The 22,206-nt window shown below is 44.8% G+C and overlaps 2 protein-coding genes across 2 annotated transcripts; both read right to left on the bottom strand.

The window, feature by feature from the left end:
* Positions 1–1,610: 1,610 nt before the first annotated feature.
* LOC133009546 (fibroblast growth factor 6-like) lies at positions 1,611–6,924 on the bottom strand. The gene is made up of 3 exons (XM_061077068.1): positions 6,579–6,924; positions 4,907–5,010; positions 1,611–1,787 (listed from the first exon to the last, which is right to left on the bottom strand). Exons 1-3 carry the CDS (start codon positions 6,922–6,924, stop codon positions 1,611–1,613), a joined length of 627 nt encoding a protein of 208 aa, XP_060933051.1.
* Positions 6,925–10,849: 3,925 nt separating this feature from the next.
* Positions 10,850–21,976, bottom strand: slc45a3 (solute carrier family 45 member 3). Its single transcript, XM_061076482.1, has 5 exons — positions 21,629–21,976; positions 16,880–17,070; positions 16,121–16,784; positions 12,231–12,496; positions 10,850–12,144 (listed from the first exon to the last, which is right to left on the bottom strand). Exons 1-5 carry the CDS (start codon positions 21,774–21,776, stop codon positions 11,713–11,715), a joined length of 1,701 nt encoding a protein of 566 aa, XP_060932465.1. The 5' UTR covers positions 21,777–21,976; the 3' UTR covers positions 10,850–11,712.
* Positions 21,977–22,206: the final 230 nt, after the last annotated feature.

Here is a 22,206-nt window from a genome sequence, read left to right as displayed (position 1 = left end):
TTGCTGCAGACATCAATCCTGAAGGAACTTCTTCCGGTGACCCTTTGGTTCACGGCAACATCTCTCATATTCTCTCACGAGACGCCGCGGTGACTTAACTGGATGATGAACCAAACATCTTAACGGTCTGGGATTCAATAATCACCTCAAATCATCCGACAGTTCCCTGAAGTATGTTTCACAAACCTTCGGATAATAACTCTTTCAAAAGAACTAAACCTTCTCATTTACAGTGAATTGACCAATCAATGACGTCCACTAGGTTCTGCATGAGCTCATCACTGTAAGTGCCAAATATCATCAGACCCCCTGTGAGGAGTCAAGGCCCGGTCACAGGTCAAAGTTCACCAAAGTTGAACTTCTCCACAGGAAGCACATGTTCGAAGCCACTGAAACACTTTTTGTTTTCATTCTATAAAGTCAATATTTTCAAAAAACAGATTCTTTAAATCATCTTGAACCATCAGCAACACAATGTCCAGGACAGACCAGACGCACCAGCTCAGTTTGAACAGAGGGAGAACAACACAACACACACACACATGGAGGACACACACCTTCAGTGTCCGGCCTCTGTATTCGGCTACACAACCCCCCCCTTCCCTCCCCTCAAACTCAACAGCTCTCAAAATGAGCAAATCCACAAACATACTTCAAAACAAACTCAATCCCACACATACAGTACACACACACACATTTGTGAAAGTAAAACCTGGGATTGTCGAAGCTCCCTTGGACATGATGTAGGGGGGGTGTTTTTTTTGGGGGGGGGGGTATTTGAGTGCTGACTCTAAATCCAGCCTTCCATATTAACAGGAGGCTCCACCGGGTCCTGAGCAGCACAGAGTCTCCATTACTTAATTGATCTAATTATGGAAAGAAAATAAAGCGGAGAAACCTCCGGCCCTCTAGGAATTGGGCCGGTGGTGACTTGTGTTTCGCTCCTATTTCGGACCCGAGCGCCACGTTTCTCACATGCAAGGGGGAGGGGGGGCGCGAGTCGGAATCCAGGGCACCGCCACCTCGTGACCAAGCAAGGAAAACAAGCGCCTGGATTTTGGCAAGTGCACAAGTTTCCCCTGAAGGAGACGGACACAATCCAACTAGGAAATGTCCCAAGTTCCTGACGGATGACAACAAAAATATTTCTTTATCGAAAAAAACACAAAAAATCTGTAGAAAGTTCATGCACACGTCTTTCTTCTCCTTCTTCCTCTTCTTCTTCTTCACCTTCTTCTTCTCCTCCCTCTCTCAGGATATGGTACTTTGAGGTAATAACGTATCCGCTTCTTTTCCAAAAAGGAGGAACTCTCCTCCACTCAGACCTCCAGCACCCGGAGGAGACCGACCCACTCTCCGTCTCCGTCACATCACAAAAATGATGAAAATCATAAAAGCAGCAAAGAATGGCATTTCCATAGTTTTCCTAATACAAAGTCAGCTACCCAAATATACATATAAAGTTTGAATAAATACTATCGGATATATAGTTGTACTTCTTTCTTGTACAGTCCGCTTTGTCTTTGTACGTATGCGGCGTTCGTGTTACCTGGGAAATAATCCACATGTGCAAATCAGTCTGTTATTGCCTTGTTGTTTTTTTTTGCTCGTCATATCCGGGGCAGGAAGTGCGTGACAGTCATGGCCGTGGTGGCCTTGTTGCCACGCTTCACGCGGCCGTGCTTGCTCAGTGCGATGTAGGAGCCTCGGTAGACCAGAGACTCGTAGGCGTTGTAGTTGTTGGCGAGCAGGCTCTCCTTGAACTTGCACTCGTCGTGGAAGACTGTCTGCGGGAGAGAAAGAGAGAAGACGTCAGGTTAGTGAACAGAGGATGACGCTGAGATGAGAAACAGTCAGAAGCTCTTTGAGAAAGATTCAGAGCGATGCACAAAAATAAAGAGATATATTTAGATGAGACACGAGTGATAACGTAGAGTTCTTTGTTCTGACGGCTCGAAAGACATCAACTGTTCTGATCACCCAATAAATCTGCTGATATTCAGCAAAGAAATTATTCTTATTTACATAAAGGATTTGTTTCATTTTTAGGAGAATACCATAGACATACGCTAAGAATTAGAGATGAGATCTTTCTCATTAGACCCCAAACTATATGGATGTTTGAGGCCAATTATTCTGTATCAAACCCTTATGACAAAGAAATTAAGTCTATATATTTTACAGTTTAAACATTAACTTGAAAAAGATTCAGAGCGATGCACAATAAATAAAGAGATATATTTAGATGAGACACGAGTGATGATGTAGAGTTCTTTGTTCTGACGGCTCAAAAGACATCAACTGTTCTGATCATCCAATAAATCTGCTGATATTTAGCAAAGAAATGATTCTTATTTACAGAAAAACACACTGAACATAAAGGATAGTTTCATATTTAGGAGAATACGCTTCGAATTAGAGATGAGATCTTTCTCATTAGAGCCCAAACTATATGGATGTTGAGGCCAATTATTCTTTATCAACCCTTTATGACAAAGAAATGAAGTTGAGGCTTAATATTTGACAGTTTAACCATAAACTTTATTAACTACATTTAAAAAGACAAGTACAATCACACATGAAGAACATAAATGTGACTGATAAAGACTCATATCTGCAGATTGTTATGAACCAGCAGATGAATACGTCTGTTTGCTGAATATGAAGCTACAGTAAGTTCTTACTTTGCCGTAGGAAACATTCAACTTTACATTAAAATGTTAATAAACCTCCTGGCTACCACCAGCTCCAAACCTTTCTTTAAATAATGAGCAGTTCCACACATATAACCACAACTTATTATTTATTTTTTCCTTTGAAAAGAACCAGACTAGTTATCCCACTTGTCTTTTTAACTCTAAACTAAACTGTTTCCTGACTCTCATCTGCAAGAAGAACACACAACTGTTTATTCTGAAACTGTCAAACTTCAAACCAAACCCTGAAGAAACAGAAGTTATCAGGAGGAGCTCAGGTACAAGAGCAACACTCACATCTGGTCTCTGCTTCTCACATCAAGTCCCTTGATATTCCAAAGCTTCTAACTATCTGCCTGTTTGAAAACATGACGACTGCTGAGCAGACGATTCATGACTCACACAGCGAGCAGCAGCAAACACTGTCCATCACAGAGCATTTGGTCTAATTCAATCTCTTATCAGATCCGCGGCCGGCCTGCGAGCTGACGCTTCATCACTCACGAGCAGATCACTGACTCACATTCAGTCTGTCAGACGTGTCGGCCACAGCCAGATAACCAGCGGCCTCGTGTCAGCGCCGATAAACACGACGAGGATTCCTCCGCCCACTGAAACTAAACATCATATACTAACAGCTGAGTGGCTCTGGAAGGAAACTACGTCCAAAGTTTATCTCCGGTGATTCTACAAAGAAACTTCAATCTTTGTGGATCTAAGATTTCAAGTTCAACTTGAAGAAATGTCTTATTTCAGACCATGAAACATTAGAGTTGATCTCAAACCACAGGGGTTATGTTCTCACCCCCTGGTCTTCGTTGGTCTGTTTGTGAACATGATGACACACAAACTACTGAATGGATTTCCACCAAACTTGGTGGAGCGATTGGACGTAGGTCAACAGAGAATCCATTTAATACGGATCAGGGGTTTTGCAGGATTTTTCAACAATTCCACCATTTACCCAGAGAATAATGAATGGATATCGATGAAAACAATCTGACATATTTAGACGGCTGAAATCTATGAATGTGTCATTTTAACTGAGGAGAATTCTGGTCTTTTTTCTTCTCTCCTTGTTCATTTACTGTCATCTAAACTTCACCTAGTAAAGTTTTCTTTCTATTTAATTTCACCAGCATATATTCATATTTAAGGGATTGAAACCTCCAACACATTCAGCAGCAGGATGAAGTTTCAGCCTTTGGGAACTTTAATTCATCTAATAAGACGGTGAACGTGTGTATGGTCATTATAACTCTTCTGAGAGTTTTCACAGTTATTAACAGGGTAACTCTCTGTATTCAAACCAATTAAACTTAATGCAGCGACAAATATCTGTCAGGTAGATGTGTGGGGACAACTGTTAACTGTAGGAATATGAATGTTTGGGTTATTGGAGGATTGCTGGACAATAACGACTCTGACTAGTTTACCTGACACTACAGCATTAGATATAAATGCACCTGTCATACGTCAGTGTCAGGTGGATGGACTGAGGTGTGTTGGTGCTGGTGACGTGTGAGTGAGACTATGTTGGATGTGTTTCCTAACTCTAAACTAATCTCACTGTTTCCTGACTCTCATGTGCAAGAAGAACACACAACTGTTTATTCTGAAAATGTCTTCAAACCAAACCCTAAAGAAACAGACACTATCAGGAGGAGCTCAGGTACAAGAGCAACACTCACATCTGGGATCTGCTTCTCACATCAAGTCCCTTTATATTCCAAAGCTTCTAACTATCTGCCAGTTTGAAAACATGACGACTGCTGAGCAGACGATTCATGACTCACACAGCCAATCTGATCGATTTCCTTCTCTGCTGACAGGTTTCTTTGCTTCAGGTGAGTTTTCCCCTCTCTCTCCCACTCCTCTCTCTCTCTCTCTCTACACACACACACACACACACACACAAACACACACACACTGGACCTCACTACAGGCGCGTGCGGTTCAAACCCTTTCATCTGTTCTCCTCATCATTATTTACCCACAGGCCACCACACGCTTCAAATAAAGCCTCAGAAATTAAAATGTATGGATTAGATATGAATATGTGGACATAATGCTCAGACCGCCCCCCCCACAGATGGAGCAGGAGTCCCATCCTCAGACATGACCCACAGATTGAACCCAAGCAGCTCCAGGTCCTGTTCTCCACCTCCTGTTATTGGCTGGACAGTAAAGGAAGTGCAGTGCAGACCTACCGTTCCGTACAACCTCCCCCTGCTGCTCATCGCCAGGAACAGCCCGCTCTTCAGCCCGCAGAGGCTCACCACCCCCCGCTGCACCGTGGAGATCTCTATCAGAGCTGCAGGGGGGGGGGGGGGACAGAGACAGAAACAGGCACATTAGAGTCATAATCATAATCATAATAATAATAACAGATAAACACTGACCCTGGCTGATTGTTTCCTGCAGAGCCTTCCTGGGTGTAACCTTACAGACAGCACTTTCATCCCCCCCCCCCCCCACACACACACACACACAAACACACACACACAAACACACACACACTTCAGGTACACGTCAATTGAAATCACAATCCAGTGAATATTTGGCAATTAATGTGCGTTGACGTGCACGACCACTGGTCTCTGCACCGCCCTCACAGGAGGAGGAGGGGGGATGGTAGAAGAGGAGGGGGGGGGGCGTAAAAATAAGTTGTGTCTAAAAGCGTCCATACATTCATGTCATGGTTGAGCTCTGGGGGGGAGGAGAGAGGGGGAGGAGGGGGGGTGAAGGGTGTTAAGTGCTGATGGATACTTGTTTTAATAGATTTGTCTTTTTGCAGTGAGAGAAATACAGATCTCCCCCCCCCCCTCACCCCCCCTAGAGAAGGATGATCATGCAGGTTAATCGAGGGGATGCTCATCACACTCATGCTTATTAACCCTCTCTCTCTCCCCCTCTCTCTCTCCCCTCTCTCTCTCTCTCTTTCTCCCCCTCTGTCTCTCTCTCTCCCCCTTCTCTCTCTCCCCCCCTCTCTCTCTCTCTCCCTCTCTCTCTCTCATGAATATTGACCCTCTCTCTCTCTCTCTCTCTCTCCCTCTCTCCCTCATGCATATTGACCCTCTCTCTCTCTCTCTCTCTCCCCCCTCTCTCTGTCTTTCTCTCATGCATAGTGACCCTCTCTCTCTCTCCCTCTTTCTCTCTCCCTCTCTCTCTCTCTCTCTCCCCTCTCTCTCTCTCTCTCATGCATATATACAGTCTATGATATTGACCCTCTCTCTCTCTCTCTCTCTCTCTCTCTCTCTCTCTCATGCACATATACAGTCTATGATATTGACCCTCTCTCTCTCTCTCCCCCCTCTCTCTCTCCCCTCTCTCTCCCCCTCTCTCTCTCTCTCTCTCTCTCTCTCTCTCTCTCTCTCTCTCTCTCATGCATACGGTGGAGGTGTGGAACTCACTGTACTGGTTCTCGCTGTGGGCACCATTAACCCTCTCTCTCCCTCTCTCTCCCCCTCTCTCTCTCTCTCTCTCTCTCTCTCTCCCCCCTCTCTGTCTGCCCTCTCTCTCTCTCTCTCTTTCTCTCTCTCTCTCTCTCTCTCTCTCTCTCTCTCTCTCTCTCTCATGCATACGGTGGAGGTGTGGAACTCAATGTACTGGTTCTCGCTGTGGGCCCCATTAACCCTCTCTCTCCCTCTCTCTCCCCCTCTCTCTCTCTCTCTCTCCCCCTCTCTCTCTCCCCTCTCTCTCTCTCTCTCTCTCTCTCATGCACCGGGTGAAGGTGTGGAACTCACTGTACTGGTTCTCGCTGTGGGCCCCATTAACCCTCTCTCTCCCCCTCTCTCTCTCCCCCCTCTCTCTCTCTCTCTCTCTCTCTCTCTCTCTCTCTCTCTCTCTCTCTCATGCACCGGGAGAAGGTGTGGAACTCACTGTACTGGTTCTCGCTGTGGGCCCCATTAACCCTCCCACTGGGGAGAACCTGCAGGTGGAACCCGATGCCCACGTTGCAGTAGAGCCTCCGCACCCGCTTGATGCCCAGCAGGTAGTCCGTCTCCCAGTTCTGCTCGGGCTTCTCCCCGGAGACCCCCAGCACGGAGCGGGAGAAGAGGGTCTCCCAGTCCCACTGCCTCTCCAGCTGGCTGCTGCTGGTGTTGCTGGTCCGCACCGGGAGCGCGGACGCGGGCACGAGCCCCAGCAGGAAGCCCAGGAGCAGGAGGAGAAGAAGCGTGCCGGCCTCGCAGGACATACTGACGCGGAACCTTCGCGCAACGGCCATCCGGTTTACCTCCGGACCACGTGGTGTGAATTGATGACCCTATAAATACCGCTGGTCTTGTTGTGCTGGCTCCGGCATGCTGGCGGGTTATTCTGGGAGCAGGAGGAGGAGAGGAGCTGGAGGTGATGGAGATGGTGATGGTGGTGATTACCATGTTCCTCCGCGCCTCTCTCTCTCCTTCTCTCTCCCTCCTCTTCCTCCTTTTCCTCTTCTTCTTCTTCTTCCTCGTCCCCCTCTCCCGGCAAGAATTGAGAATAAATCCACTCACCGAATAGCCCGGGTTCACCCGTGCCAGCAGGGATAACGGACCCCATCCCATGACATCATGCTGACTCCGCCGCCGGTGCTGACAGGAGGGAAACAAGCAAGTGTGTGAGGAGAGTTGAGTGGGAACACTGGGAGAGAGAGAGAGTTGAGTGGGAATCTGCTGCTGTCACTGGGAGAGAGAGAGAGAGGAGTGGGAATCCATGGGAGAGAGAGAGAGAGAGAGAGAGAGCTTACTGGTGGCGTTCAGCGGCACTGGGACGCGATGGGGACGCTCCCAAATTGGGTCGGTGGTCATATGTCTGTCAGGCCGCTTCCTTATTTAGAAGGAAGGTGTAAAAACAGGCCACATGTCACCGGAGACAAGTGGGACGAGGGTCTGCGGTGACGTTCAGGAACTTTCCCTCTAGAAACCAGTGTTTCTGCTCCGGTGAAAAAACACAGATCACACCTCGGCCGGGACATGTGAGCCAGCAGGAGGCAAAGGTCAAGGGTCAGGACCCCGGTGTCGGCCGGCATCCGCCCTGCTGACGTGGTGTCCTTGAGCAAAACACCCCCCTTCTCCCTCCCAGAGTGGCATTCTAATAACGTATCATGTTTTTATAGGGCCACTGTAACCCGTGGATCCGTGAGGAGCAAACTGGAGAGGCTCGTCATGGAATGGCGCTCACATTGCCGGCGTGCCATTCCCTGCAACATGAAAGCCTCTCGTCTTTTCCATGTAATAGATAATGCCACCAGCAGCATGCCCATGCGTCAGCCGGGCAGCAGCAGCTTCTCCTGCGCACTCCAGTTACCCAGCGTCTCCAAAGGATGGCACCATTTCCAAGGTCTTCAGACACTGGGCACAGCCTTGTCTCTCCTCAGGAGCCTGAGACCCAACCTGCATCGTCCTCTTCATCCCCGGGCACTCCACTCAGGCCCCTGATAGAGAATGATCTTTAATAAACAGTGTGAACATCTGGAATTACAGGGTCCATATGAATAATGTAAAACTTGTAAGATTTCTGCAGAGGTTGTGGAGTGGCTGTTGCTCATCCACTAATCAGAGGGTCAGTGGTTTGATCCCAGTCTGGCTGATTCCTCCAGCTAAAGTGTCCTTGGGCAAGATAAAGAATGGATGCACTCTATGAATATGTGTGTGAATGGGTGAAGTGGACATTTTATCCATTTCATCTTGCAGACCATTCATAAATGAAGAGTCTGATCCAACTAGATGTCAGAAGGAATGTTTGACAATTATATAAACCAGATCTACCTCTTTATCGACATCTTTATGTAATATTTAGTTTCAAAATAAAAAAATGACGAATAACAAATGTCGCTCTGAGGAAAACGTTTGGAATTACAGGGTCCATATGAATAATGTAAAACTTGTGAGATTTCTGCAGAGGTTGTGGAGCGGCTGTTGCTCATCCACTAAGCAGAGGGTCAGTGGTTTGATCCCAGTCTGGCTGATTCCTCCAGCTAAAGTGTCCTTGGGCAAGATAAAGAATGGATGCACTGTATGAATATGTGTGTGTGAATGGGTGAAGTGGACATTTTATCCATTTCATCTTGCAGACCATTCATAAATTAAGACCAACCTGCATCGACCTCTTCATCCCCGGGCCCTTCACTCAGGCCCTTGCTCGAGAATGATCTTTAATAAACAGTGTAAACCTCTGGAATTACAGGGTCCATATGAATAATCTTGGTAAAAACTTGAGAGATTTCTGCAGAGGTTGTGGAGCGGCTGTTGATCAGGGACGCTGCACATCCACTAAGCAGAGGGTCAGTGGTTTGATCCCAGTCTGGCTGATTCCTCCAGCTGAAGAGCCCATGGGCAAGATAGAGAATGGATGCACTGTATGATTGCGTGTGTGTGAATGGGTGAAGTGGACATTTTATCCATTTTATCTTCCAGACCATTCATAAATTAAGAGTCTGATCAAAGTGCATGTTAGACTGAATGTTTGACAGTTATATAAACCAGATTTACTGACATCTTTTTGTAATATTTAGTTCCAAAGTAAAATAATGACGAATAACAAATGTCGCTCTCAGGAGAATACAAGGACAACATCTCATTGACAATGCAGCTCTTTTATTTTGTATAAAAATCTATTTGGTAACTGCAAATTTATACACAATATGATCGTATAATGAAAATGAAATACAACTTTTTTGTTATGGCTGAATGCATTTATGACAATAACACAAAAGAACCTGGTTAATCACATCAGAATATGTCGATTTCTGGCCTTAGACAGTTAAAAAAATCTTAAAACTTAATTAAAATAGAACATTTGTTTTAGAAGAGCAGGGACTGACAACACCTCCACCTACAGTGAGCGTGTGAGAGGTGTTCATCCGTTAAACAATAAAACTCTGATAAGAACAAACAAGTGGTTAAATAATTCCCAGATGAAGCATGATTGACACAATGACGAGGTTTCAGAAAAGAGAAAAGGAAGCAAACATCTGAGACCTGGCTGAAGACCACAGCAGACACCAGCAGTGATGTAACCAAAGCTACAGGATAAAGAGGTGGGGGGGTATGTTAAAATAAATTATAGTCGAGGATGCTTCTATACCAACATCTATACAAATAATTTATCTCTTTCACAGAAACAGCCTTCACCCTCGCACCTACGACAGATGCCACAGAGGCCAATAGTTTAATATCTGAGCTATTTTGTAAGAAAAAGCATAATAAATAAAAATATATGTACAAAAATGTTTGATAAAATGTACAGGCACTTGTACAACAACCGTTTTTTTCTTCCACTTCAGCTAAATCGAGTCAACGTTTCTCCTGTGCGTTTCAGATGGGGAAAGGCGAATTATCATTATTATGTTTCTAAGTGTTTCTACTCAGCGGTGGCGTCATCATGATAAAACAAATCCTCGGCTGTTTGTTACTCCGCCCCCTGCCGAGCGAATCCTTCAGGACTGTTTGAATCTGCTGAACTGAACTCACAACACAGCCCGGGTACAAAAGGTTCGACTGAACTCACGCACCAGTTGTAACACAAGCGCAGTGTTTGCATCAACCGGCCGGTTGGAAAAACTCAATAAGGCCACGACACATCAGAACCCACAGCTTCACATGATCCTAACCGATGTGGAAAGAACTGCACAGGCTCCAGTCTTAATAAATTTGTGATGCATTTAAATATGAGTAATTTTACTGTCTCACTGTTTGTCCTCCATGTTTTACACACACACACACCCACACACAAAGACAGACACACAAACACACTTACTCCAGCTTGGCCTTCAGCCCACCAATTCCTCCCCTCACAGTGTTTTCAGTGACTGAATGTTTCCATTTGCTGCCGGACGTTTTTTGGTCTTTTAAAGAATAGAGCGAGCTCCTCTCAGACATCACTCTTCATCTTTCACTGTTTACACACAACATTACACTGCAAGGCCGCAGATATACTTCCTGTTTAAGCACAAGTACGCGTAGACAACTAGATGCGTCGTAAACACATTTGGTTAGATACTTGTCGAGTAATCCACTAAAGGGCACAGAGCAGAACTCAGACTTTGTAGAACTACAGGATTTGCGTGTGGACACTGGAGGTCACGTACCGGCCCTGTTGGACGTGAAGTGTTAATGTGTAGGGACGTGCACAATCGATGCACAAAACAGACTCAGCCATGATGTGTACACGTAGTTCAAAGCAAGTGTATCTCTGGGCAGGGACCATGTGGACTTGGTAGATTGTCATTTGAGAGAATATAACGACACGTGAAGGTTTAGGCAGCAGGGAAAGTGGCACGATGACCGAATGGGAAACCAGAACATCCCTGAGTCCTGACCAGAAGCATCAGGAGGAGCAGTCGGCTGAAGGAGACGACTCTTGATTATCCAAATCAGGAGGTTTGATGCAGTAAACAAATTCTTTCTCGAACCTCACGTCACCTCAACAGGTTGCATAACTTAATTCCCATAGGGACGCACAGTAAATTTGTTTTTAAAATAGTTGCCGTAATAGATTACATTGAGGAGGGGAAATAGAGAAGATGAGGCTGGCATCAAAGTACAGCTGAATATTAAAAGAAACATTCTCCCAATTTTACAAACATCAGGGTAATTTTCTCAAATCCCCTGATTGAACCAAATCAGTGTTAAATACAGACTGTAATTTAATAACTTGTGGACAGAACCATAAAACTCATAAACAGGTTAGTAGCTGTGTGTCTGAGGTTGGTGAGTTCTACAGTAAATCTGGTACCTGAGGAAAATGGACAGGAGAGATGTCACAACAGAAAGGGTTTGAGGGAGATTTCTAGTTTTTAGAACGGAGACTGTTCAGCTGGCAGGTTAACGAACCCCGGCTGTAACGAGGAATAGTTTCTATTATTAGCCACTTTCTCGCCCATTTACTATAGCTTTCACAAAAGCAAGCACACAGTCGTGGAGCAAGGCATTCTGGGAACAGTAGTGCACTGCTGAGTTCAACCCATGAAACCTGAATGATTGTTTAGGATTATTTATGATTCAATCACTCCCTCGTCTTTCCGCCCTGGGTCTCAGCACTTGAGGTCCTTTTGGTCAAAGACGATATGACGGGCCAGGTAGATGGCGATGGCACCGAAGATGGCGGAGCAGGCGATGTAGGCAGTGACGGACTGAGCGAACTGAACGATCATGCCCAGCAAGAGGGTGGGGAAAACCTGAGAGAGGAGGAAGGTGCTGTCCAAGATGGCAAAGTCCAATCCCACGCCTCGTTTCTCGAACTCTAGCTCCCCCTCCTCCTGTTCAGTGCTGCCAGAGCTGAGAGGGGAGCCTTTCTGGCTCGGGGGGGTGGGGTAGTACTCGTAATTATCCTGGAATCCGTAGGGAACCCCCGTTTTGTGGTTCAGTCCACCCTCCTCTTCCACAGGAGTCAAATACACAGAGTCCCGCTTGGTGGAAATACCATTTGTGTGTATGCTTTTGGGTTTCCTTTTTGGCATAAAGATCTGAAAACGAAAGAAGCAAAGAATTATCAATGAAAGTTTGTCTACACAGCAACCTTGTTTATGAAGTCATTAGGATCTGTGTTTACCGCTTTCTCCTTGTGGTAGTGGCAGGTGAGCGTGTACGGCAGAGTCTGCAGCGTGGCGTACGCGTAGCCAGTGAGAGCTGCCATGACGGTGACCAGGACCACGCTCTTGGAGAGGCAGATGACCAGAGCAGAGAGCGTGAAGCTCACCATGCTGCTCACGTACACCCAGCGGGAGCCGAAGTGCCGGACTAAGCGACTCATGGCCAGGGAGAAGAAGGTTGAGGTAGCACACTGCAGGAACAGGCCCAGGCTGCCCATCCGGATACCTGAGAGCAGAGGGAACCACACATTACAACCAGGAAGTTCACAGCTGTCACAGTGACTGAAACTCTGTCCTGTGTTTCAGAAAATATCTCACAATCTGCATTTGATGGCTCCGCTAAGGAAGTTGTGTTTTCCCCTGCAGGAATTTGTTTGTTGGTTAGTTTTTTAGCATGATTATGCAAAAACTACCCAAATGATTTCTATGAAATTCTGTGGAGATGTGGGTCATGACCTAAAGAAGAACACGTTACATTGTGGTGTGGATACAGATCAAGGGGAAGATCAAGGAATCATTAATTTCCCAGAGAATAATTAATGGATCTTGATGGGGAAAATCAAAAAAAAATCAGGCATATTAAAGGGACTGATATTTATGAGTGAGTCTCATTCCGTGCAGATTCAAACAGAGATTTAGATCTAGTGAATATAGTGAGATATACGTGCTCTACTGAGTTTCCTTCTATGAACACATCTAGGGAAGTACAACCACACTGATATGGACGTTTGAAGGTGATTCCCATATTAGGAATTGAAAAATGTCCAATATCGATACATTGGCTGATATACAAATATATATACAATTGGCAATGATTCCAAAAATGTTTTTATAAAACTCTTATGACAAAATTGAAATTGAGGCAGGAATCACAGATCTAACAACATCGGATGATTTCATGTTCCTGACTGAAGTATTTCATTCCCCAAATCGACGTATTAGCAGTTAAGTTAGGGACAGATTTTAATTTTTTTGTAGTGATGCATTATGTATGTCTATAACACAGTGCTATGTGACATTTAATTTAAGATTATTTGATGCACCAAAATAAGCTTTTGTTATTGGAGCCCCCGCAATTTACACCTTTCTGTTCACTGGACTTCAAAAAACAAACTCTTTTCAAAACCCTTTGGGAAAGTTTGATTTGTGTTTTTTTGTTCAATGTCCTGTACTGTTGTGTCTAGTTCTTTTACTTTTTACTTCTTGGTTAGATTTCTTTTTGTAAAGCCTTTTGAAAAGTGCTTTATAAATACAGTTTATTATAATAAAAGGTATAAACTAAATTCTTGCAACTTCTACTCCTCCAGAAATATAATTAATGTTTTTATCCTTTTATTTTCCTTCTGCGTTTGAACTTGACCTTTCAACTTGAGTGGAATTTGAGAGGCAGATTTTCATCTTTCGACAAAATCATACAACTCAACAGTTTTCAATAATAATGAAATATTTCAGATGTGTATGTTAGTGCAGGATTTTGTTCCCATTTTTCTTGTTTATCCCCACGTTTACTCCTTAATGAAGTCTCTGAGTTGAAGTAATAATCCACGGAAGCCGGACTCACTACACGTCTGGACTGATGTTTATTTCAGCCCATTATCAGACTGATATCTCCGCCTGATCTCAGCGAACAGCGCGGATCAGAAGTTCAGGAGCGGAGCAGAGAATCACTTGTGTGAAAGGAGTGCGTGGATCGTATTACTCTGCTGAACCCACTTTACAAACACTAGGAGAGGCTAATGAGGACCGAAATTCAAGCCCACAGAGACATGAGACTGAGTCAGAGTGTTACAGGAGAGCTGCTTCTGCGGGATGGGAAGGTGGCTGATACTGGAACACGAGCCTGACGGATCATTCCTATTCAGTGGAACAGTTCCCAGTAGAAATTATCCGAAAAAGGCTTAAAACTGAGTAGAAAAGCCAGTGCAGCTACGAAACTAGACACAAAGCAGATTACCTGCGGAGGAACATCTGCAGGCTGAGGGATGTGAATAAATAACATCCGCCGTGTTTCAAATTAAACAAACACGACTCAGACAGAGTTCAAAATGACGCGATTCGGCCGTCTAACCTGGCTTGAATGAACATGTTCTTTGTGTGCCGATTCCTTGACATTAATTCTTTGTGAGTGTGACATTCCTTGTGGTCCAGCGAGCACAGGGAACAGAGACAAGAGGAAAAGTAAAAAGTAAACAAAGTAAGGGGGAGAAAAAGGGAGGTTTTCTCCATGTTTTATTCAAAGGATGGATGGAGGGATAAAAATATCAAAAGAAAAAGGGGGAAAGGTGAGAAGGAACGGTTGTGAATAAGGATTAGAGGATGAGAAAACAGGAGAATACTGGTAGAAAAGGTTTGATAAAATGAGAAGTTGAGCTGAGAAGTAGAAAATCAAGTATAGAGAGATGAAGGTAGTGAAAGTGAAAAGACGGAATAAAACACACGTAGACCTAAATATACTTAAAAAACCTGCAACCTCTCAACATGGGGCAAGATGACCTGCCTCACATCTGTTTACTTGCTCATGTGTTGTCTTTACACCAGAGAAAGAATCTTCCTATAGCATATTTGATCTCTTTACATTACTGACACAACAGATTTGTTCAGGTTTCAGTGTCTAAAGGTTGGAATCGTACAGTATTTGTATTTGTAAATATTTGTAAAGGTTCAGAATATACCCATACAACTGGATTGTTGTCACTAATCCCGCTACTGTTTATCTGGATTAGTGACAACTCTGTGATTTTCAGAACAGGAAAAGAATTAAGGGCGTGTGTATTTGTTTAATTCCTCAGGTGAACAAATAGGAGGTAACACCTGAATAACATTTGATAGGCTTAATATTTGCCTAAGCATATTTACCCAAAGGGTTTGTTAGCTGTTCGGCGGTAGAACAACACTATATTAACCGCTGCTCTGGGCCGCACGTGTCCTATAACTGGACAGGAGCCAATATGAGGGACGCAGGAGAGCATGTAGGCATGCAGGGACACAGGCTCTGTCTGTCTCCACCTGTGCTCCAGGAATGCGAGTGCATCCTGCCCAGCTGTGAGAGAGCAGACAGCCTGAACGGACCTCGAGCCGGCGATGTGGAGGTGGTGGAGGTAAAGACCTGATGATCACAGGTGAGGAAACTAGTTTAAATGGAAGTTTGCTTTCATGAAATCCTACTTGGTATTAAAATCAAAGCAAAATCGATACTAGAATGTCACTCAGAGCGTGTTTCTCCTCCGAGTCCCAACAGTTCCCTTAAATTCAATCAACCTGCACCAAATTGCACACACTCATTATTATCACTTTTCTGAATATGCCGGATTTTGGTCATCAAAATCCACGAGTTATTCCCAGGGAAATCAATGAAAATATCAAACAACACCCTACAGGATAATAAAAGTGATGAGATTCCTTTGGATCCACACCAAAATAAAATGGGTTCTTTCTTTGCCCATCCTTCCACCAAGTTTTACTAAAATCTGTTGTTTTTGTGTAATCCTGCTTACAATGAAATGAAAACACAACATGATTAGTGGAGGTGAAAGAAGAACTCGAGAGAGAGTCTATCTCCTCCAAGGCTAACGTCCTATCTTGTTAATATCGTGAAAATGAATTGTGGATCTGCCTGTTTACTCTTTTTACTCTAACCCTTTGCCATAGTTTTCCAGCCGGTTTTGTGGAAATTGGAGAACTTTTGTGTTTTTTCTGCCAATAAACAGACAAATACATGCCCATGAAAACATAACCTCCTCTGTGAAGGTTACACATTTTTATGAAGCGGTAAATGAAGGCAGATACTATCCAGTGGCTATGCAGCATTGTGCTACATGCAATTGTAACTTGTACAAAGAAGAAATCTGACCTTCGTCGTATCGCTGCCTGGACATGCTTCCTGGTAATGCACTGGGCACGCCCTCGTACAGGCCTTCCCCCACAAAGTCTGTGTAGAAGAGCATGAAGGACATGACGGCCATCCAGCTGCAGAGCTGAGCCACACACAGCTGCCTCATCACCCGTGGGATGTGGCAGTAGCTCCTGTAGATGGCTGGAGTCATGGACCAGCATGTTCTCAGGAGACACAGCAGGGGACCAGACTTCAGCAGCCTCAGTTTGCACTTCAGCAGGTAGCAGCATGAGCGTGGCACGCCGCAGCGGCCAGCCTCTATCGCTCCAGTCCCAGTCTCCAATAAAGATCCAGACCCTGCCAGGCCACTGCTGGTAAACGAGGGTTCCTCAGACACCTTCATGGTGATGAGCACGCTGGAGACGAAGATAAGGATGAGGATGAAAAACAGGCACTCGGCCTGACCTCCCAGGTAAACAGAGAGTAAGCCTCGACTCCAGTCCAGCGAAGGCAGCAAATATCCCACACATCCTCCCAAGCTGACCATGAAAGAGAACATGGCGAAGGCCTGCCCGCAGTCCTCCTCGTCCCGGTACAGGTCAGACAGAAGAGCCTCCAGCGGCGTGAAGCACACTTGTCCGCAAAAGTCTAGGAGTCCCACCCCGAAGATGAGGAAGCCCACCTGCAGCAACAGCAAAACCACAGAAAACCCAATGAATTATCTTGTGTTGTGTGCTCTGTCGCTGAAATTCATCAGACAACGAACACGTGTGCTACCTGAACCGTGCGTCCACCCCAGGCGAGACGGGCTGCCAGGACGTCGGCGTGGGGAATGATCAGAAGTGCCACCAGGACGCCCAGAGACAGCAGCCAGATGAAGGGGCGTCGTCGGCCATAACTGCTGTTGCACTGGTCACTGGCCGAGCCGATCAGAGGGATGAACAGGAGGCCGAGCACCGGACCAATACCTGCACCACAGGAATTCAAAGACAACACTTTAAAGAAAGCACAGAATATGAAAAGGGAGAAACACAAAGATACAGAGGACGTGAACGAAGTGAATGAATCCAAACATGTTGAAATAGAAATAGGAGCATTTGGTGCAATCACGTTTACAATATTTCCCTCAGTGATAGAGAACAGCCCTAACACTCACAAATCAGAAAGGCACGAGGCTTTTCATATGATTTGATATGATTTTAGATGAGACTAATCTCTGATCTTGTTTTGTATAAAGTGTTTAGTTACAGAGCAGATGTTGGGTATTGAGTAATCCTTTAATTCAGTCATAACAAACTAATCCCTTCATATCTACACGCTGTCACCAGAACAATGCGTGACATCTTTCTGTTGCTTACTGGTGAAAAGTTCTGAATCGAGAGTCTGTTCATCGAACCATGAAACCACAGAAAACATGTAAATGAAACGAACCACTTCCCTGCCTGATTAACATTACTGCGAACTTTCCTGAGAGAGTTCCAGATGATTTCTGAGTTCTGCTCCACAAACGTAATGATTACAGACAAGCAGGTGGATTTAATAATCATAACACCCCCCTAAATTACATACAAAAAGGCCTTTTCTTACAAAGCACTGTCACACTCAGTGCCCATGCCTGATCTTTGTCATCAAGACCCATGGTTTTGAATCCTGTATATTACTGCTCCTGTCTCCTCCTCCTTGTTGTCGTCCTACCAGGAGGTGAACTGCATGTGTCCCTGCACCATCATCGCTGACTGCTGGTGGTGCTTCCTACAGATGGCGTGCTGCCTGAATGTAAGCCACCGTCAGCTCATCCTCCACACATGGCCAGGTCTGGTTAATTGGAGCACGCCATGGCACGATGGGTGTTCACACACAGACACACACACATGCAATATCTAAAATGACTAGATCTCGGGGCAGGAGTGTGACATTTAAAAGGCCCCCTGTGGAGTTTTCATTAGTGGCAAGTGCACGTTTGTTTCATTCAGTGTTTCTCATTAAAAGGCCATTTGTGAAAAGGCTATTTACTGAAATCACGTCTGTCCTCGTTCTCATAAACATAACAAACACTGAGGAGCCGCTCATCAGAAACATTGCTCTGTGGCACCAACAGGGGTCAACACATTCACAGCAAAGACCACAGAGTGATTATAAAGATGAGCGACATGACGGCGCCCCATAAGTGAAGCCAAAACATCTTTAACGTCCCCTGGTGGCTGGCTGGGGGACAGTTTATGAACACCATCTCCTCCAGGTTAGCAGATGGGACATGGGTCAAACTAATAACTCAAAGTCTACGTCGATTAAATGGTTCTTAAAGATGGTTTTCTAGTAAGTTTAAGTTATTTTGTTCCATAAAAGTGGGAGTGAGTGATTGGTAAATTGGCAAGATTTTATTAGCCTAATAAGAAAGCGTGTCGTCCATCTTTACTTGCAGTCTAAGCCAAAAACACATGACCTGACCAATATCCACATGCTCTTATTACTGTTTAACAAGATAATGAAACAGAGAAAGGGAGGCGACACTTGTGTTTCAGATGCCCTTTAACCTTTATGAAGGAGACAGACCCAGCAGACAGACGAGCACAAACACAGTTGGGATATCTGAGAAAGATAGACACTTCAGAAACGCAGTCATCTCCCTCCACCACATGTCTTCCTGCTGCAGCTGTGGGGGTCCGTCATTACAATCCTCACCATCTACAGCTGTAAGACTCACTGTCTCACACTAACCAACCATGTGTGTGTGTGTGTGTCACATTCCACAAAGTGTGATGCTGCTTAAATAAAAACCTAAATATACTAAATAAAATACACAAGATAAAAAGAGGTGTGTATCTTTTCCACTAACACAGAGGAAACTTAAAAAAAAACAAGATAAAACTGGAGGTCGAAGCAGCCAACAAATGACTATTAGATAAAGTAGAAAGCAGCCATCTGAGAACCTGGCACAACTGCTCGGGGAAATACGCTTTAAGCCTCCCAAGACACAATATCTATCTTCATTCAAATTGCATTCAGGCACTCCATTATAATACAGGGAGATGAGAATTAGGTTGAGTGCCATCTCCAGACTGGCTCACAGTGCAGGCTGTTTGGGAGGAACGCTACAATGAAATCATTTTTCTTCATATCACCGGCAGCTGTTAAGAGAGGCCGGAGAGTAGAAGCCTATATTGTTTAATATTTATACTTGAATAGTCACTTCTGTCGTCCACACGGAGCCTTTTGGTTTGGTGGAATTCTATCTATCATCTGTATAGTCACAAGACAATGTCTGAAAGAGGAGCTTTCAGTGAAGAGCATGTGAATACCATTTGGGCCAACAGGACCATGCAACTATTCACTTCACTTACAAGTAAACTCGGTTACAGTCTGCAAATATATATCATCTGAGTGATGCTAATTGTGTGTATGTACACGCATGCCACTGATTTGTGAGCAGGAAGACAAACGACCGTTTTCACAAAAGAGAGAGAGCTGTCTGTCTTAACGTTTACATGAGGAAGAGTTTAAAGAAACTCTTAGAGGATAAACTTAGATTGAAAAGTCAAGAGCAACTAAAGCAACAAATACACAACCACAAGAAAAAGTGAATTATATGTTAGAGAGACACAATGGTGTATGGTTGTTGGCTGCACACACTCCAGTGTTTGTGTGTCTATCCACAATCTGCACACAAAATAATTAGTTGTAAAGTATATTAATTATTAACTCATGTGAAAACTTTTAGATAACAGAATAAACCCTGCAGAGAACATTTATTTTTTGACTTTGTTGTACCAGTTTTTTTTTATGTTTGGTTATTATCTATTACGAAAACATGAGCCACTAAAATGACAATATGGTTCAACATTTTTCTGACACTCTCCAAACAAATTAAATATTATCAGCTAAGTTTAGTTCTTATTTGGGGATCAGGTCATTTTCAGTAACAAGCTTTTTGGTGAGCTGAAAACTTTCTTTGATCTAGCATTCCGACAGATACAGAACAGATTATGTGTTGCATATGTCGCTTCTCTGTTTCCACCGTTTTCCCTAATGACACAACCCAACAAAAGCCGCATGCATGATGCATTTCTTTCAAACTATTGTTTTGCAGCTGAGTCACTGTTTACTCTACAGCTGAACTGTTCACATCTTAGAAATACTTGCAGGCAGCAAAACAAGGTTTGGTATTTCCCCACTGATTGTCCCCATATGCTTTTCTGTGGCACATACTCGTAACCCTATCTTAAGTGTAGTGTCAGTTATTGTTTTCTCCAGGTCTAAAACGCCTCTCTAGTGGTGCTATAATAAAACTGCTTTGGAATTTATTTGGCTGTAAAATCCTGTTAAGAGGTTTTTCTGCCATTTCGAGACTGATGGACGCTATGGAAAACACTATATAGCCCATGGTACTGTAGGAAACCATAGGAAGGCTGTGATGGATGAGTTGAATCATCATTGATCAAAGGACACCAGCAGTCTAATTGGTTTTACTCAAGATTTCATGAAGACTTGTACAAAAGATCGGCAAAGCAAAATGTGCAGCTACAGAAAAGGAGGATAATGAAAGTCTGATCTGAAGTTAGTGAGTGTGGGAGATCACAGCTCTCCTCCAGGCACTTTGCTCTCCTGCTGCCTTTCAATTAGTGCCCAATTATCACCCTCACACAACAACAGGTGAGTTGGCCCCTGATTAGCATTACGGCCTCCACTATGTTTTTATGACCTGGATTTGTCGGGAAGACAGAAGCCCTGAGGCACAGTCATACAGCAGCACTTAAACCACTGGACCAGGTCACGTACTTTATGAATCAAACCAATTTACAAAAACCTTCATCCCCTGGAGGGTACGGCCTGTTCTGATTCATAATATCTTATTAGTTCAATAGCAACTAATGAAATAATGTTTCCATTTGTACGATGGTCTCAGTGAAGCCACCGCCGGTAAACAAACCATTCAGACTGATGGAAATAAAAATCAATTATCCCTTCCTCCCTAATCCCCATGGCAACGCATCATACAAGGTGAATGCTGCACTCAGGGGCTGCAGGACTATCATTTGAAACACTCAGACAAGAAACAATCACTCATGAGGTCAGTAAACAAGACAGAGATAGTCTATCCTGTGTGTGTGTGTGTGTGTGTGTGTGTGTGTGTGTGTGTGTGTGTGTGTGTGTGTGTGTGTGTGTGTGTGTGTGTGCGTGTGTTTGTGTGTGCAAGTAAAATGAATACCCTGTCAGAGAGGAATCACAAGGGACAAATGATGAGAGCATGCATAAATGTGGAAAAAGAGGTAGAAGTGAACCTCAAAACACCCGGAGCCCACTTTCACACACTCACACACACACACACACACACACACACACACACACACACACACACACACACACACACACACACACACACACACACACACACACACACACACACACACACACACACACACACACACACACACACACACACACACACACACACACACACACACAAATTCACACACATATAGGAGGTAGCAAAGAGGCCTGGTAACCGGATCTTCACCGAGCCCTTACCTAGAACCATGGTCATGTAGCGCTCCTGCACTCCGGCCTCCAGCAGCAGCGGCGGCACGTATGTGATCCCAGCTGCCACGCAGATCTCCAGGCCACAGGTCAGAGAGTTCAGCAGGACGAGACGCCACTGAGCCCTCCATCCAGGCATACTTACAGGGGCTGGCTCGCCTTTCCCCTCTGGGACGGTCGCTACTGGGGGCAGGGGAGGGGGGAGGAGGGAGCCAGGCAAGGGCGAGGGGGGGAGCGTGGGGAGGCAGATGGTGCCCCACAGGGACGAGAGGGCTGTCGGGGAGGGACAGCGGCAAAGACACGTGGGTGACTGAGATGACCTGGACGATTCATCCTCTTCTCAGCATTTTGGATCTGAAGAGGAGAAGAGAAAAATAAAAGAAACCCTTAATATTCATGGCAGTAAACAGGATATCCTATAGTTTATAAACGACTGGTTGTCAGTTAGAATGTATGAATAAAGGCCGAGGACCACCACGTGAGACAGGTCAGTCTCCGGTCATTCCCAGGTTACAACACCTGGATGTCCGCGGCCTCGGGTTTCATGGGGAGTCTCGCAGCAACAGCTT

The sequence above is a fragment of the Limanda limanda genome, chromosome 8, assembly GCF_963576545.1.
Source record: "Limanda limanda chromosome 8, fLimLim1.1, whole genome shotgun sequence".
NCBI lineage: Eukaryota > Metazoa > Chordata > Actinopteri > Pleuronectiformes > Pleuronectidae > Limanda > Limanda limanda.
The sequence above is the reverse complement of the archived record's forward strand: the minus strand, read 5'-3'. Positions and strand labels throughout refer to the sequence as shown.

What these genes read in the sequence shown, in the direction of transcription:
- slc45a3 (XM_061076482.1), bottom strand. Translation starts at nt 21,776, where the DNA reads ATGCCTGGATGGAGGGCTCAGTGGCGTCTCGTCCTGCTGAACTCTCTG. An exon ending in CAGGCAGCGATACGACGAAG is followed by an intron (nt 12,497 to 16,120) that starts GTCAGATTTCTT and finishes CTCTGCTCTCAG; the next exon opens with GTATCCGGATGGGCAGCCTG. An exon ending in ACTACCACAAGGAGAAAGCG is followed by an intron (nt 12,145 to 12,230) that starts GTAAACACAGAT and finishes TTTCGTTTTCAG; the next exon opens with ATCTTTATGCCAAAAAGGAA.
- LOC133009546 (XM_061077068.1), bottom strand. Translation starts at nt 6,924, where the DNA reads ATGGCCGTTGCGCGAAGGTTCCGCGTCAGTATGTCCTGCGAGGCCGGC. An exon ending in CCACAGCGAGAACCAGTACA is followed by an intron (nt 5,011 to 6,578) that starts GTGAGTTCCACA and finishes CCCCCCCTGCAG; the next exon opens with CTCTGATAGAGATCTCCACG. An exon ending in GGGGGAGGTTGTACGGAACG is followed by an intron (nt 1,788 to 4,906) that starts GTAGGTCTGCAC and finishes TCTCTCCCGCAG; the next exon opens with ACAGTCTTCCACGACGAGTG.